This window comes from Montipora foliosa, chromosome 1, assembly GCF_036669935.1.
Source record: "Montipora foliosa isolate CH-2021 chromosome 1, ASM3666993v2, whole genome shotgun sequence".
Lineage (NCBI taxonomy): Eukaryota > Metazoa > Cnidaria > Anthozoa > Scleractinia > Acroporidae > Montipora > Montipora foliosa.
Window position 1 is genome coordinate 27,162,085 of NC_090869.1, and position 16,063 is coordinate 27,178,147.

At 38.7% G+C, this 16,063-nt stretch overlaps 1 protein-coding gene across 7 annotated transcripts in view; it reads right to left on the minus strand.

Annotated features, from left to right (window-relative positions):
• LOC137995568 (uncharacterized) overlaps nt 1-16,063 on the minus strand; it is a 39,742-nt gene that overhangs the window by 6,638 nt on the left and 17,041 nt on the right. For 5 of the 7 annotated variants that reach the window (XM_068841106.1, XM_068841108.1, XM_068841096.1 and 2 more), the window contains one exon: nt 3,970-4,507. In XM_068841106.1, the coding sequence (XP_068697207.1) occupies nt 3,970-4,404 (435 nt within the window). In that variant the 5' untranslated portion in view covers nt 4,405-4,507. Of the gene's footprint in view, nt 1-3,969; nt 4,508-5,179; nt 5,292-5,555; nt 5,673-16,063 lie in introns of those variants that run through there. The other 2 variants (XM_068841117.1, XM_068841122.1) reach the window with 2 other exon arrangements.

A 16,063-nucleotide genomic window follows, 5' to 3' on the forward strand; every position in this document is an offset into this window, starting at 1 on the left:
ACCATAAAATATCATTGGTATTGACTATTGATAATGCATGAAGGTAAGTCTTAATTTCGCCTTTCAAGGAATCCTCGCCTTCCTGGGTAGTTAATGACTTTATCAAGACACCAGTTTTATGAGTAAGCAATTTTTGACATCCACGCTGAAGAATCCAATCGAATCCAATCCAATCCGCCAAGATAATCAATGTCACCAACAGTGTTGCAAATAGGATTAAGGTCCCGTCAGTGCGAACAAACAGGAAGATTGTCTACATGCAATCCATTGATAACCTTAAACCGTTTACAAACACCACTTGTAATTTCCTACGGAATATACGACTGTTGTTGTCGCCTTCCACCTAAATGTTTGCATTTCCTACCGTGCGATCCGATAAACTCATATCCCGCAGAACTCCAATTTCCGCAAAAAATATAAGTAGCAACTCCCACCGGGATAAACATATTATTGTCAGTAATTTCAAGATTGTCAACCGTGAATTCAAAGGTATCAACTTTGTAAGATGCAATATAAGGCAGAAACCAACAGCTCTTCCCAACCCCTAATTTCATTGGCCCGGAAAAGGATGCAGCTCTATCCTTGGCTTGCAACTGATGTCATTGGCGGCAATGTTGGTGTACTTAACAAAGGCGAAAATGTCTCTTGGGGATTTGGCTCTATTATTATGCAAAAATGCGAGCCGTCTAATCACGTGAGTGCAAACCAAGAATAGAATTTAGTTTCAGGCCCAGTTCCTTCCTTTGTAAATTTTTAGTGCCTATTGTTTTCTGAACCAATGACCGTTGAAATAGCTGCGTCATGACTCATGCAAGACCTCCATAGTCTTGACACATTCATCATGATTAAAAGTTAATAGCCTTAAGTAAATTTGCTCTCGACCAGCCACCAGTTAAAGTTTTCCCAGCGACGTTCGCTCGTGCTTCCCCCCCCCCCCCCTGCCAACTCGTGCCCCTCTCCCAATGATATTTTCCACGTTCCTATCACGTTAGTTGCTTACTTAAAAACATCGTTCCCAGGGACTCTCTTCAATGCCATATCCGCACTGATTAGAATAAGAAGGGGATTTTCATATATCACACAGCACTAGTTCTAACCGAATTAGCTGTACTAAGAGAATGTTAGAGTTACAATGAGGGGAACGCCTAGTTCAGACCACAGAATATGAGATTATCAGTTGCCTTATGTTGTACATTTTTTGCCAATTCAAAAAGTGGGATATTTTAATGAGCCGTCTCCACTTGTTCCAGTTCAACTTGATGTCGGTGTTGTTGTTGTTGTTGTTGTTGTTGTTGCTGTTGCTGCTGCTATTGATATCGGGATTTGTCAAATTCCACGTAAGTTGTATCGAGGTCTACGGAGATGACACATAGCATAACATTCATTTTTTTGTATTTCACGACCGCGAAATAAGGACCAATTTCGTTAAACGAAGGTGACCAAATCAAAAGAGACCGGTAAAGGCTTGGGTTTTACTAGCGACGGAGTCGGAGTTGGAGTCAGTATCAGAAGCGCAGACCGATATGATCTAGTGAAAATCAAACTGTTGGAGTTAGAAGCAGAATACCGATTCCACTTATTTCTCCGAAAACTACACTGTCGGATTCGGAAGCATAAGCGGAAGAATTAACCAATCACAATGCTCGGCTCCAAGCATTGTGATTGGTTGGTTCTTCCGCTTCTGCTTTCGACTCCGACAATCTACTTTTCACTGGATCATAAGCGACGGGGTCACAAGCGGAGTCGGAAGAAAATGGGAACGTTCTGATTCTTCCGACTCCGATTCCGTGGAGCTTATGACTCCGCTTACGACTCCGATCTTTGATTTTCACTTAGTCATAAGCGCTCTTACGACTCCGACAACGACTCCGACTCCGTCGCTAGTGAAAAGCAGCCTTAAGGCCATGCAGAGGCAACTTGGATGTATCCCAAAAGAAAAATCGGAATGAAGATCGAAGTTACAACATAAGATGAAATGTTTAAGTAAAAACGAAATGGAATGTTTTGCGGGAAATGTTTTTCAAACCTCAACATGCATAGCTCAAACATAGTTAACTATGCCTCAAAACAGCGTTTTGTGGCTTTCGAGTGTCGACATCGGAGTCAGATATTTCGAAAGGGCCAAAGGTAACGCGTAATTATAGAAAAACTACAGAGTTTACATAAAAGTTTTAATGAAATCGCGAGAGGTTTTGGTCTGAAAACAAGGAATTGATTGGATAACACTGGATTTCGCTCTTTTGTAAAAAAAAAAAAAAAACTTGAAACTGAATGTGGTCAGTCTTATTTCGAAACGCTTGATCTCCAATGAGTCCTTCGTTTGAAAAATAAAATTGAACTGAAGGTTTTTATTTAATTTTTCCAGTTAAAAAAAATGTGAATCTAATTTATGCCGTGAGAAGTGAAAGGTGAAAACTGTGGATGGCTTACTCAAAATCGTGTCAGTAAATACTCCACGTTGCTTTAAATAGATATTACAACTATATACGCCATTATAACTCTCTTTACTTATAATCATTCTTCAACGGAATTTATGGGAAGGATCACTTTTGCTGGCCAAACGTTTATTGCATACGCTTTGGCCGACCAAAGCAGCATTTTTCCTTCATAAGCGCCAATAGCCAAGGAAAAGTTGTCATCTGCGCACACCCTAGAGTTTTCTTTGCGAGTGTCGACTTTTCAATTCTTGATACAAGAGGTACCCTTTTAAAGGCTTGAAAGGTGTTGCAAATTCAGTCGCATAAACGCTTTGGCAACCATGGACAAATGCAACTTTAAAGCAATAGACCAATTCGGCTAACTCAATGTTGTACCCAATTCAAATCTCTCGGGGTTAAGATTCTTTGTGTGTTGAATTTGCATGACAATGAAGCATTCACATTTAAATGAGATGGAAATACTTGGAGCAAAACGTTTTATTCCCAAAAGATTTGAATTGGGTACAACATTGAGTTAGCCGAATTGGTCTATTTACAATGAAGTAGGGTATGTCCAACACATTTTTTTCTTTTAACGAGTCTCTATTCCTTGCCACTAAAAGTACGGCAAACGTGAGATAACCTTTAATTTCTACCAAAAACGTCTGCCAAGGAAGACGTCCCTGTTTAAATACGCTCTATACTCAATACTTCATTGGATATACATTAAGACTTCCCTATTTTCCTTTTATGATACGTATACAAGCTTTTTGTTATTCTCATCGAGAGTGGAGTATGTTGTAAATTTAATAGCACAATTGCGTTATAATTTATGAAAAATATCGAAAACTCGCTCAATGCTTTAATTGTTATTGAAATGTAAGTTATTTGAAACAGTTTTTATTTCTTTGATGGCTCTTGCAGTATTACTTTAATCAGACAGATGTCTTAGTGAATGTTGTGAAAACAAATTTGACGGTTTCAATCGCTGCTCATATATAAAAGCGAAGAGTTATTTTGTGAAAACAAAGAAAACTAAGTTCCCTCTTAATGCTTCGAGCACACGTTATACCATTCTCAGATCGAAGTTTCCTGATAACAATGATTATAAGCAAGGGCATTAGCGCGAATTATAGGGATACAAAAGAGAAACTGACAGCTTTCATATGCATTCTGTGTACTTTGTTGAGATAAATGAATATGAAATAACGTGCAAAATCTGTCGTCAAAGTAAACAGCAAGTAAGGTAAAAGCATCACTGAGTCAATTTTGTACACTTGTCAAGTTTCCGGAAATTCGAAAAGAGTTCTGGATCAAGGAAGCAATATCAAAGAGAAGACAAAAAACATTGCTCGCACATTTTAAGTAACTAATGACATCTCTCGGAGGGGGATGTCGTGTATTTTCATGTACTTGTGATGTTTTAATTAATTTTGAAAGGTAGACGGTATTGATCGCGCGCAAGAGGATATAGACGAGAGCTCTGTATTCATCCGTTGCACGGTTAATTTCATTAAATATAAAGCATGAAAGTTACTTATAGACCACTTACCGAAGAGAATTTTTTCGCCTTTTCCAAGGTCTCACTAAAATTTCCATCGACGTTCAAAATCTCGAGGCAATCTTCAAACCACGGAAGAGTATCTCTTATGAGAATGTATGTCCCTGAACTAAACGAAATGAAGAAAAGACCTATGGCTGTGGCCCACGCCCAACCGAATATGTGCGCCGCCTCGTAGAAATCCAACGAAAAGTGACAAACAAGACTCACGATCCAGATCACAAGTCCCAAAGAACCCAGAATCGGGTAGTGTTTGCTGCGGTGCCCTATGAAAGCCGTCATAAGATGCAGCGGTTGCAATATTTTGTTGACAATCTCACGATTTAGAACCACAGGTTGTGTCGGTCTGTTTCCTGTGCCAAAAGCCATATTCTTTAAGGATCTAACGTAGCGAACTAGGCTAGAAAACCTAGATTTTTCTGGCATGATGTAGTTTGGACTTGTCGCCAAATTTTGCTGCGAGGGAGCCCCACTTGTAGGAATACACTAGTTGGTGATAGCTGCAGAAGATGAGCCGAAGTCATTTGCCCTGCAAATTATAAAGGAAATGAGCTTGAATAAAATTTCTTCGTCTTTGATGGGCCAATTTCTGAGGCGTAATTTTGCGGCGTCGTGTTCGTTGTTCAAATTCAAGAAAGCCCAACACTACAGGTGTACAAACAAACGTAATGACAATCTATCATAACGCCTCTCTTTTTCCGACTCTTCACCTGAAATGTGTCGTATTGATCTTTGTTCGGTCCTTCAAATGGGTTCAAAAGTCGCGGTTAAATTTCGCAGACAATATAATGATCTACAATTGATGCCAGAGGCAGTAATGGACTCCGTATCGATCGATGTAGTATTCTGTCATTTTCAAGTATAGGCCCTCAAGAAATCAAAACAGCAATTTAAGCAGCAAAATAAACAACGATCGCTTAACTTGCGCCAATGTAATATTGGTAGACCTTATACCACGAATTTTATGTCGAAATCGTTTGACATTTTCATAAGTGCATTTTGATTCGATAGAATTGCAAGAAATGTAAGTTTTGTGATGTCAACAGATTTCTCATTTGTATCATCCGATCTAATTTTTTTATCTAGTTTCATTCAAAGGCCGCAATTTTCCATTTGACCGTATTTCAATCACAAGTTGATCATCATAACAGAGGAAGAATCCGTCACAAGCAGATATCTTACAGTATGGATTCCCCCCTACCTGTTTTTATACTGAGCGCCCTTTCATGTAGAGAAGAGAGTTTGCTTTCGCTCTAAAACATTGGTGTTTTTCCAAGTCGATACCGAGAATCGACCGACACAGATCAAACGAAAAGGACTTACGTTCATCCTGGGCTAAATAATGGAAAAAAATTAATTAAAACAGAATGCCTTTTATTGATAGCATATCCCGCGGGCATTTTGCATAGAAAAGTGGAGGCAATGTGGATGCTCGTACTGATTCACTCACTGAGCGTTTCATTTCAATTTTCCGGCCCCTCCGTCGCGTTTCCTGGCTAACGAAGAAAATACGACTGCACAAAAGCAAAAATGATATAGCTCTTGAAATCACAGTTTTACCAACGGGAACTTTTTACCTCAGTGGCACATCTAGAACAAGACAACTGGACATCGCTTGACCATACGCAGTTATTTCGACACCAGAACGGAAGCAAAAAGAAAATCAGTAATCGGTTTTTTTTCTCATTGTTGTACTTAAAATAGGATACGCACATAAAGGGTCTCTCTGGTGATACCACAGTCCCAACACATTTCTGATTGGTCAATTTATATAAACCCCATAATAATTTTATTTTTCTCACACTTGATGCTTTTATGTCGAGCTATTATATGATTTGAAGTGACTTGAAACTGACCTTTTGCACCTCACTTTCATGCTCTAATAGCAAACTTGATTAAAACCACCTGCCTTTAAATCTATCACCAAATCAATTTTTACAGTGCTTGAGAAAAATTCGTAAAAATGAACCTTGTTGAAAGGTCATTATCCCTAAGAAAGTTGTTATTGAATGAGAACCTTAAGATCTTTCGATTGTTTACGACCGTACCCAGAAAAAACACTCGTCTGATTCGAAGAAAAATCCTTAAAAGACAAACCAATATAAATTAAACATGTAAGAAATTTGCCGAACCCTTTTTAAAATATCCAATAATCTCATTATTCAATGATTATGCCCTGCTGCAAAAATGGTGCATATTTCTGTCTATTTTCATCGATGCTATATAAACAATTTTATTACGTTATGCACATCACTATGACGACATCAATTCATCATGGTAAACTTGAATGTACTTAAATTTGTGCCTCATAAAGGACTCAGTTAATATGTTCCACTAAGGCACTGAGTGTAAATTTCATTTTTGTGGTTTCAAACTCGCTACGATTTTAATAACAAGCGAAAGTGGCGTTTCTTTTAACAAATTTCGAAAAAATACTGACTCTGTTCGTGTAATAAATGCAATATTCCTGTAGAAAGTAATGTTCAATATCGGAGTTTACATAACAACCAAATCAATGCGCGAGCTCTGAATTATTATATAAAAGCAATAGACCACAGGTTTCTATGGTTTATAGGCATGATAAACCACTTGGGATGTTGGAAGAACACTCGAAGAATTCGTAAATCACTCGCCTGCGGCTCGTGATTTACGAATTTTCTTCGTGTTCGACCAACATCCCTCGTGGTTTATCAGCCTATAAACCATAGAAACTTGTGGTCTATTGCTTAATTCAAAACATCTTTCGCAACAAATCAGAAAAAAACAAAGCCCTCTGGTTAGAATTTGTGAATTAGAAGGAAACTACAATATTAATAAAAAAAATGTATTTAGATGGTATTTTGCATGCGCAGCTCACTGGCTTCAGTGTTGAAAGCAGCTTCAAGATCGGCCTCTATATTAGGACCCTAGAAAATTATTCATTTGTGAAAACTCAAGCTGATTAAAGGAGCATAAAAGGTAAAAATGTGTTTCTTAATTGTAATTTATGTTCGCTTAAATTGTTCTGCTGCTTGACATTCGGTGTTTGAAATAAAATACAAAGGATATTAAATCATTAACTAGGACAAACTTTAGGGAGTTTAAGATATACGACACCTCATGATCAAAATATTACGGTGGCCCACATCTGCCACGGCAAAACTTACTTTTCTACGGCAAAAGTTACTTTCTTCCGCGGTAAAGCCGTTAAGTTCCAAAGACCTGACGACAATCAAGATGGCGACCGAAGGTTGTTGGGAAACCTAAAAGCCCTGAAGACCTCTTCTTTTCTTTAATTTTAATTGTTTCTCTCTTAGCTTTGCATGGTGGAACTCTTGCCTATGCGTCCAATTTTTTTAACCTCGAAAGGTGAGTCCAAATTAGGTGGCAAACATTGCAAAGTTATCTCAAAACGCAGACTTTTTTAAAGTCAGTTAACCAAGTCAACTCCATGCGCTAAATCATGCACATTTACTGCTAGGTGTTTATTGGCTATGTATCGCATACTCCACGTTTTAACAAGTTCCCCTTTTGTAAAAACGGTACTGAAGACGCAAATGCCTGAGGCAGCGTTTACACAAACGCGGTTTCATTTGTAACCGCATCGTTTTCGATGCGGTTACGCCTTCCGTTTACACGACACCGATCGAGACTGTTGCCGAAACCGTGTCGATTTGGAATCGCTGCCAAAAGTGGAGCGTTTTCAAAACGATGCGGTTTCATCTGTCGTGTAAACAGCGAAACCGCATCGATTTGAATATTTTGGCGCGAAAATTTGCATTGTTCAATTCAAAATGATGAATTTAGCACGTTGTGCAGCGCTCGCTTATACCATCACGACTTGGATTTTCTGACGAAAACGGCTCCGTGTCAACACTTCCAAACCGCATCGATTTTGACGCGGTTTCGAAGTCATGAAACCGTGTCGATGTGAAACTGCGTTCGTGTAAACGCTGCCTGAATAGATCCTTCCACTGTTTTTTTTTTAACTTTTGATTTGGATCAAGTAGGGAAACTCCATAGACACTGCTACAAAGAAACCCTAAAAATTAGTGAAATATTGCTCTACAAAGTCAGGAGATTTTACAGACGTTTGTATGCCAGTTTAATTGGCCACTGAACTCAAAGGGGCTTTGAATTTGTGGTCATCTTTTCCTTAATAGACCCATCAAGTTTGGTGCCATAAAAAATTTTTGTCGAAAAATTATACTGAAAATTTTACGTTCTGACGGACAGTATAAACGAGTGGACGATCCGTTCGGCTTGAAAAGGCCGTAAAGTAGCAAGTCAGTCCTTATAGGAACTGAAAAGTGCATTTCATTAGTGGGGCTTCAATTAGGCACAGCGACGAATTCCTTCTAAGCGAGTGACGAAGCCACAATAAAGACGAGACAAAGGAACTAAACAAGGACTCTGGCACTGAAACAAAGAAGCAAATAGAAAAAAATCCTGGCATCTGTCACGAAAAAGAATACAGCGTCTTTTGCAAATGCAAATATTCGTCTGATCGAGGTAAGAGAAAAAAAAATAAAAATAAAATAAGGGGTCTTTGGGGCTCTTAGGCTCCGCAACAACCTTCGGTCGCCATCTTGATTTCCATCAGGTCTTCGGGACCTTATATGCCCGCGTGGATGGCCATAAAATCACGTCATCTTCAGTACGCAAGTACTATGACAACGTCCACGCGGGTGCTGTCCCTGAGGACCTCCCTAGCTGTTTCAAAGTTCTCAAGAAATGCATGAACAAATTCGATTGTCTTGTCAACGAGATGCTTTACATCAAACAATTAACACCGAGTTTGAACGTGCAAACGGATTCTATCCGTGCTAAAGTATTTGTGTAGCCACCTCCGCTATGTAAATTAGTTGTAACTCTTGTAACTCGCATTTGTTAATTTTACCTCATTTGTACCCTTGATAATGGCGTCATGAAGTCGCCGAAACGACGGGAGATTATACCGCTTGTTTTTATTTGTTTATATATTTCTGAGGTAGAAAAAACAAACAGCATTTAAATTAGTTTAGATTTTGAATCTCCCTCCAAATTCTGGGGTTTCCGAATTATATACCGAACTTCCTGTCGGACTGCCATTGTTATGTAAGCGACCAATCTAAGAAATAGTAGTAGTAGTAGTAGTAGTAGTAGTAGTAGTAGTAGTGACTTTATTTAACGAGGGTAGCACATGACAGTATGAACAACTGATAACCCAGTGGTAGTTTAAGTCATTATCCCAGAGTCTCTCCAGGCGCTCACCCGCTGACCAAAAAGCCCGAGGACTCTGGGTACGAGATTGGTCGTCGTTCAGTGCAGACAGGGTTCTATCTAGGATCTATTGTTTGGGGGAGAAGTCTCGAGCTTCCAAGGGGGTCCAGGGGCATGCCCCTAGGGCTTGCCACAAGTTGCTCGGGAACCTTTTGGCAACTTTTTGCATTCTGAGCAATTTCTAGTTTTCTAGATATCGGAGCATCTTTTAGTGCTTTAATTGGCCATGCTTCCATATTTTACAATGTTTTAGTAGACAATTTGTGAATTTCCTGTGAAAAAGGAGCAGTTTCTCGCCCCTTCCTGGGGCAGATCATGGGCGAACGATGCATGCAGCCGGGCTGCTAGGTCAGCGGTTTCTTAAAGAAAATACAAAATGCCGGACGAAGATTCGCACTCTACTGAGGGCGTATACAAAACATGGACCCCAGGTCCATGAACCACCCCAATGGACACGGTCCATGGACCCTTTCATGGACCCGGTCCATAAACTACCCCTGTGGACCACAACCTCATTTTGCAAAGTTACAAGCACTAAAATCTTTAGACGAAAGAAGGAGGTGATCTTCACATTTATCTGGATAATTTAAGCAATTGTCTCTAATTATAAACACCTGAAAAATTCAGGCGGCTTCAACCAGATTCGAACCCATGACCTCAATGATGCCGGTGCAACGCTCTGCCAACTGAGCTTTGAAGCCACTCAGTTGGGAGCAGGTCAATTTCTTGGGCTCATTTGTTCCGGTGAAGGATTCGATGAATGTAATGAACTTATATTTGAAAAGCGGTTTATAGACGAAGCCCTTTGGAGCCACCAATAGGTGGTATAAGTGTCTAAAACAGGCTTCCTATTGCTTCAATCGATTTATTTTTAGATTGAATTTCCCGCTAATGAGACTCCTGCAGGAGCCCGATGACCAATCACAAGAAACTAACTTGACGTCATAGCGTCATCAAACCCCAATTGTCTTGTCTTTTTGCAGAAAAAGTAGTCCAAAAATAGATAGTACATGGGCTCCTGGTCTGTTGAAATACCGTGAAATAGGCTTAGTATGGGAGTTGTTCGCTCCTGGTCATGGACTCCTGCTTAAATTTTCCAGATAAGTGCCAGGAACACCTCCCTTTCGTCTAAAGATTTTTCTGCTTGTAAAACATATTGAGTTTACAAAATGAGGGGTGGTCCACAGGGGTAGTCCATGGACCGGGTCCATGAAGGGGTCCATGGACCGGGTCCACAGGGGTGGTCTATGGACCTGGGTCCATGTTTTGTATACGTCCCTCCACTGATTCGAGTGTTTCAGGTGACGAAGGTCATTCCGATCCTTTGAGGGTAGCTGCAGAAGCAGGGGCAACACTGAGTACTCCAGCGAATGCGGCAATTTCAAGAGAGCGCAAAGTGCAAACAAAACAAACTTAAAGAAAAGCGAAATGTCCGCGGCACAGGCGATTCAAATGCGAGTGCTTGCTGTTGAAAGGAGAGCATCTTACTGTAGTGTCGGGTAAACTCAGATGTGACACATGCAAGGCACATTGCATCCCAGAAACATTAAATAAAAGACAGTTCTTGCAAAAAGCAAGAAAAAAGACCAGAGTATTGAACACCTGATGAAAAGAAACGACGAACGAATGAATCCAAAAGGATCAATATTACCATGAGACATGAGACTGTATCGATTCGAGAGTTTTTGTTGACTGCAGGAATTCCCATATCGAAAGTGGACAATCTGAGGCCTTTTCTTGAAAAATATGGCCACCGTTACCCTGCGAGCAGAGTCTCTTTCGATCCTCCTAGATAAGTCGGGAAGAGGAAAGAAGACTTTGCCAGCCGCCTCGACTTTGATTTGCCGCTCATCCAAAGAAATGGATGAGTCAGTCCAGTTTCGACTTGTCTGGATTTGTCGAACCTGTCTTTGTAATTTTTGCGCATGATCAATCACCACGCGTCATCAATATCTTTTTTTTAAATTTATAACAGCGTGACAATTTTTAACTGTCAAAATTCCCATGAATATTTCCTCCGTATATCGTTTGCAGAAACTGTTTTGCCAGAATTCAGAAACCTATTAATTTTTTCGGGAAAAATTGAAATTTGAACTGTCTTGAGTTTCCAAGGAAATGATTCCTTGGTTGTCGTGTGTTTGCCAGAGTTGTCGTAATGAAAGTGACAGTGTTCACTTGAAATCAACCAGAAGAATTGCTTTGGTCATCTGCGAACGAAAAATACCGGAAAAGTCTGCGTAGACAAAGAAAACGGTGTTGAGCTATCTGATACTTAAATCCGAGTACCATCCTTGTTTTATTGCCATTTTCCTAGCCTAACATATTTTTGTATTAATAAAGTACTGTACGGGTCCGCAAATGATCCCAGGACCGCAAATAATCCCCAAACTGTACCGCAAATGATCCCAGAACCGCAAATGATCCCGGAACGCAAATGATCCCCATTTTGGACCGCAAATGATCCCGATAAAAAAAGTAAGGAATGGCATGGAGGGTGGAAAGGTCTAGACAGAGAATTAATGTGAAGAGCGCTTTTATTAAAATCACTTTAAATCATAGCTCACACAGGTTTCTGTCTTAGGACTAGTTTACACGTCGCGCTATCGTCGAATTTAATTCAGACGAATTTAATTCCAGGTCCTACTTTAAAATAAATTCGACGAAAATAATATCTGCATTTCATTTGACGGAAGGACGAATTTAATTGCTATTCACTACAATCAAAATAACTGAGTCTAACGAAAACAACTCATTCCACAGACCGCATTTGTCTGGCTCACCAGGTCCAGGGGGCAGCTGTCACCCCTGTCTCCCCCACCCCCCGCTAGCTACGGCCCTGGGCATTTTTATAAACTTGACGTTTCGTACATCTTCAAACGTATTTTGAAAATGTAAGTTGTAGCATTGCTAATTTTTGGGTCAGCGCCTCCCCAAATATTCTTAAAGGGTGTTCTTTTCCAATTCAAATTTGACTTTTAAGGAGACACCCAATGAATCCCGGCTTTATTTTTCTGAGCCAAAGCACAGAATTAGTCAATCTTAATCTTATTAAAGTTAGAGTCACAATTGCGGGACATATTGTAAAACATGGACTGGATTGGATTTGTAAAACATGGACTTGATTTGTAAACCACTGATTTGTAAAAGGTAGATTTGGGAAACATGGATTTGTAAAACATGGATTTGTAAAAAGTGCATTTGTAAAAGATGGATTTGTAAAACATGAATTTGTAAAAGGTGGGTTTATAGAAACATGATAGCATAGTTCGACTGTTGATTTGTTTATTTCTTTGTCTATCCTACTTTAATTTCAATTATTTTATTTTATTTTATCGGTACTGAAACAAAAAACGTTTTTGTTCCTGCATTGTTGAGTAATATTAGCATTTGGGAATTTCTAAGAACATTCGAAAAGTAATTACGGCTAGTAAGTAAGCATTCTCGGCATTCTCTCGTGTTCAAAAAAACAATCCTTCTCGCATAAATTTAACTCAACAATCATTAAGGTTGATTCCCATATCTTGGATCCAGCAAACTTGAAAGACGATTTTCCAGAAATAGTTGACATTCGAACTCTAAAATGATTGCATTTACTGGGAAATCTTGTATTATACCTATGGATACTAGATGTTGGGTTCAGGATATCAGAGATGATAACTGGCAGTTTTAATATAATATGGATCGGCACTCTCCCTAGTATGTGCAATGTTAAATTCTTCGGAGGCATTTATTCTGCTTAGTTTGGAGACAGTTTAATCTAGTTTTATAGGCGCAACCCCATACTGTTAAAATTCAAATAATATCTTAATTTTGTAAGGATTCCAATATTTTTTACTATCCTATCGCTTATATGTTGTATTTGTGGCTTCCAATTAAGGTACTTATCAGGATAGATCCCTCCCAGATATTTAATATAATCTTTTTGCTCCATATTGCCAATAGTTATTCTTGGATGGCATCTAGAAGAAGAAATTAGTATATAGTTTGTTTTTGAAAAGTTAATTGACAACTTATTTAGAGCACAATATTTGTAAATTAGTTTCAGTTCATACTTCATAACAGATTCAAGATTTTGTATACAATCACTTGTTAAAAAACAAAATAGTATAATCAGCAAAAGCTCCGCACTGAGAGTTTGTCAGTCTATTTCGGCAAATGTATTTACATACTGAATAGGGTTGAACCCTGGGGTATGCCACATGTATTATTTTCATACTCAGATTTAACAGATTCAATTTTCACATATTGTGTACGGTGTTTCAGATAACTTTCAAACCATCATGTGGAAGTCCACGAATATCATGTAAAAAGTAGACCCTGTTGTTAGGCACAATCTTTGCTATGGGAGTCTGACCCTTTGAGTTACGCTTAACCAATATACCAATTAATTTCCAAGCTTCTTTCAGGTTATTTTTGCAGAGGCCAAAATGTTGAGAGTAGTTTTTTGCTTGTATTTATAAGCCAATTTAACATTTGCATATTTTTTATGTTCAGCCATCTTACTCGGATTATTAGAAAGAAAGTGCGTTTTATACATATTGTGTTTAGTTTTGATTGATTTAAATATGGAATTAGTTATCCAAGGCTTATTGAATAATTTTCGTTTTCCTTGGGACGTATGCCTTATAAGTGCATGTTTATTGGCAATTGAGTTAAGCAAATCAATTGTTTTAGCTGTTATTTCATGCAAATCATTATTACATTCCCTGTAGATAGCATTCCAGTTAGCTGTATTAATATCCTGCAAATAAGAATCTTGATTAAACTTACTATAATCCCTATAATATCTGACTGGATTACGTTTGTTAGCTGGAATATCAGCTGTACAGATAACTGGGGGGTGAACTGAGATATAGACAGTTTCTATTCCACAGACAATTTTACTTGTGTTGTTAGTGTAAATATGATCAATTAGTGCAGCTGAGCGGTGGGCAGAAGCGTTGGTTTTGTTATAACAGGTAATAAATGATTAGAATATAGAATGCCAAGATAAGCCTCTGTAGCTGGATGGCTATTACATTTTAAGAAGTCTATATTCATATCCCCAAGAAAATACAAATGGTACTTATTAAGGTTGAGCTGCTTAATTACTTCATCAAACTTATCTTTAGAATCATCAATTCTTGCCCCTTGATACTTATAGAAACAGCCCACTAATATATGGACTTGCTATCATTACTGGGAGAAATTTCAACCCAAACAGATTCTACAAGGGGTATATCCAAAATTATATCAGACCTTATGATTGAATTTAGAGATGTACTTATATAGAGAGCTGCTCCTCCTGCATATTAAGTTAAGAATCAGTATGAAAAATACTGTAATTAGGCAGCTCAACATTAGATATAGCATTTACATTCAACCTTGTTTCAGTAATGGCTAAAATATCTGGCTTTATTATTATACTTAACGAGCATAACATATCTTCGAGTAGATTAATATTCTTGGACAACCTCTGAATATTACAGTGAAGAAATGAGATCGCGTTTGACCCTAATTTTGTCAGAACTTTATTTAGGCAAGGTATATCATAATAATTAGATTGGGGATTAATAAGCATAAGGTGTGGGTCAGCTTCATCAAATTTATCAGGGATATAGAGCAGCATGTTATACGAGTCTAGGTCTCTAAGAACATCTAAATGTAAATAGGAGGATCCATTGAGTAGGTAAAATTCCTTGTCATCTAAGCTGTAAAACGGCAGCGCTTTTAAGCTATTCCAAGACGACATTGATTGTTTCCTATTTATTTTTTTATTTTTATTTAAGGGTTCACCCTAAGGTGGGTGTTAAATACAATAGGACACTAAGTCCTCTAAAAGGTATTTACACCCAAAAACCCCACCCCTCAAAACTAGAATTCCCAACCCAGCCCAGTATGAAAAAATATGAAAAAAAAAAAGTATTACAATATCAACAAGAGCAAACAGAGAAAATAATTACTTTGCGACATTTAGGACAGATAAATTTAAAAGTACGAACATTATCTCCATCAAAACTCCGGTAGTAGTTTAATATAATATAATACTACAACAGATACGTTAGAGGAGATGAATATCCAATATGGCTATCGTCTGCTTCGACATTTATCAGGGTACCAATTTCCCTTATTATATTTACACTCAACAAAATTACTGGATTCTGATTGGACGAGAGGAGTACAATTAATCCCAAATTGTACTCTCCAGGAGTACCAATTACTTTCCTTTCCGAAGTTGACACGAAAGTTTTCCGAAATTAACAGACTTCGGAAGGCAACCGTAAAGCATCCCAAGACTTCCGTAGTTGACCCGAAGACGTCCGAAGATTTCCGAAGTTGAGCCGAAGAATTTAGAACGTGTCCCAGGTTCAGCCGGTTGTAAATTCCACTTGACGTTTGTGCCCTATACACTTGTAAATGGCATGTTACTTTATTTTCCCAACAATAAACCACTGTGTGGCTACATACGAATTTCCCAGGAATACCATAAGAATTCACTTGGCGTGCAGGAATTTAGTTCATTAGTGGGGTATGAAAAAATAAGGTAGATATTACGATAGCGTGGGCGGCTACATACATGGCCGCCCATGACAGTATCCTACAATGGCAATCATATTTATTTGACTGGTAATTAAGAATACCTCTTGCTTCTCTTCAGTACAACAGAGGGAGAAGGGCGGCCAGAGACACATGGGTATTTGGGATGGTCACTACTGAGTTTAGTCCAGTGAGGGGCTACTTCGATGTAGTGGATAGGGGGGACGCGACTACTCTACATCCAGTAATTATATCCAGATGCGTCCGCCCCGGAACAGAAGTTCACACTGACGATTGGGCGTCTTACAGAAACTTAGACCAGCGAATA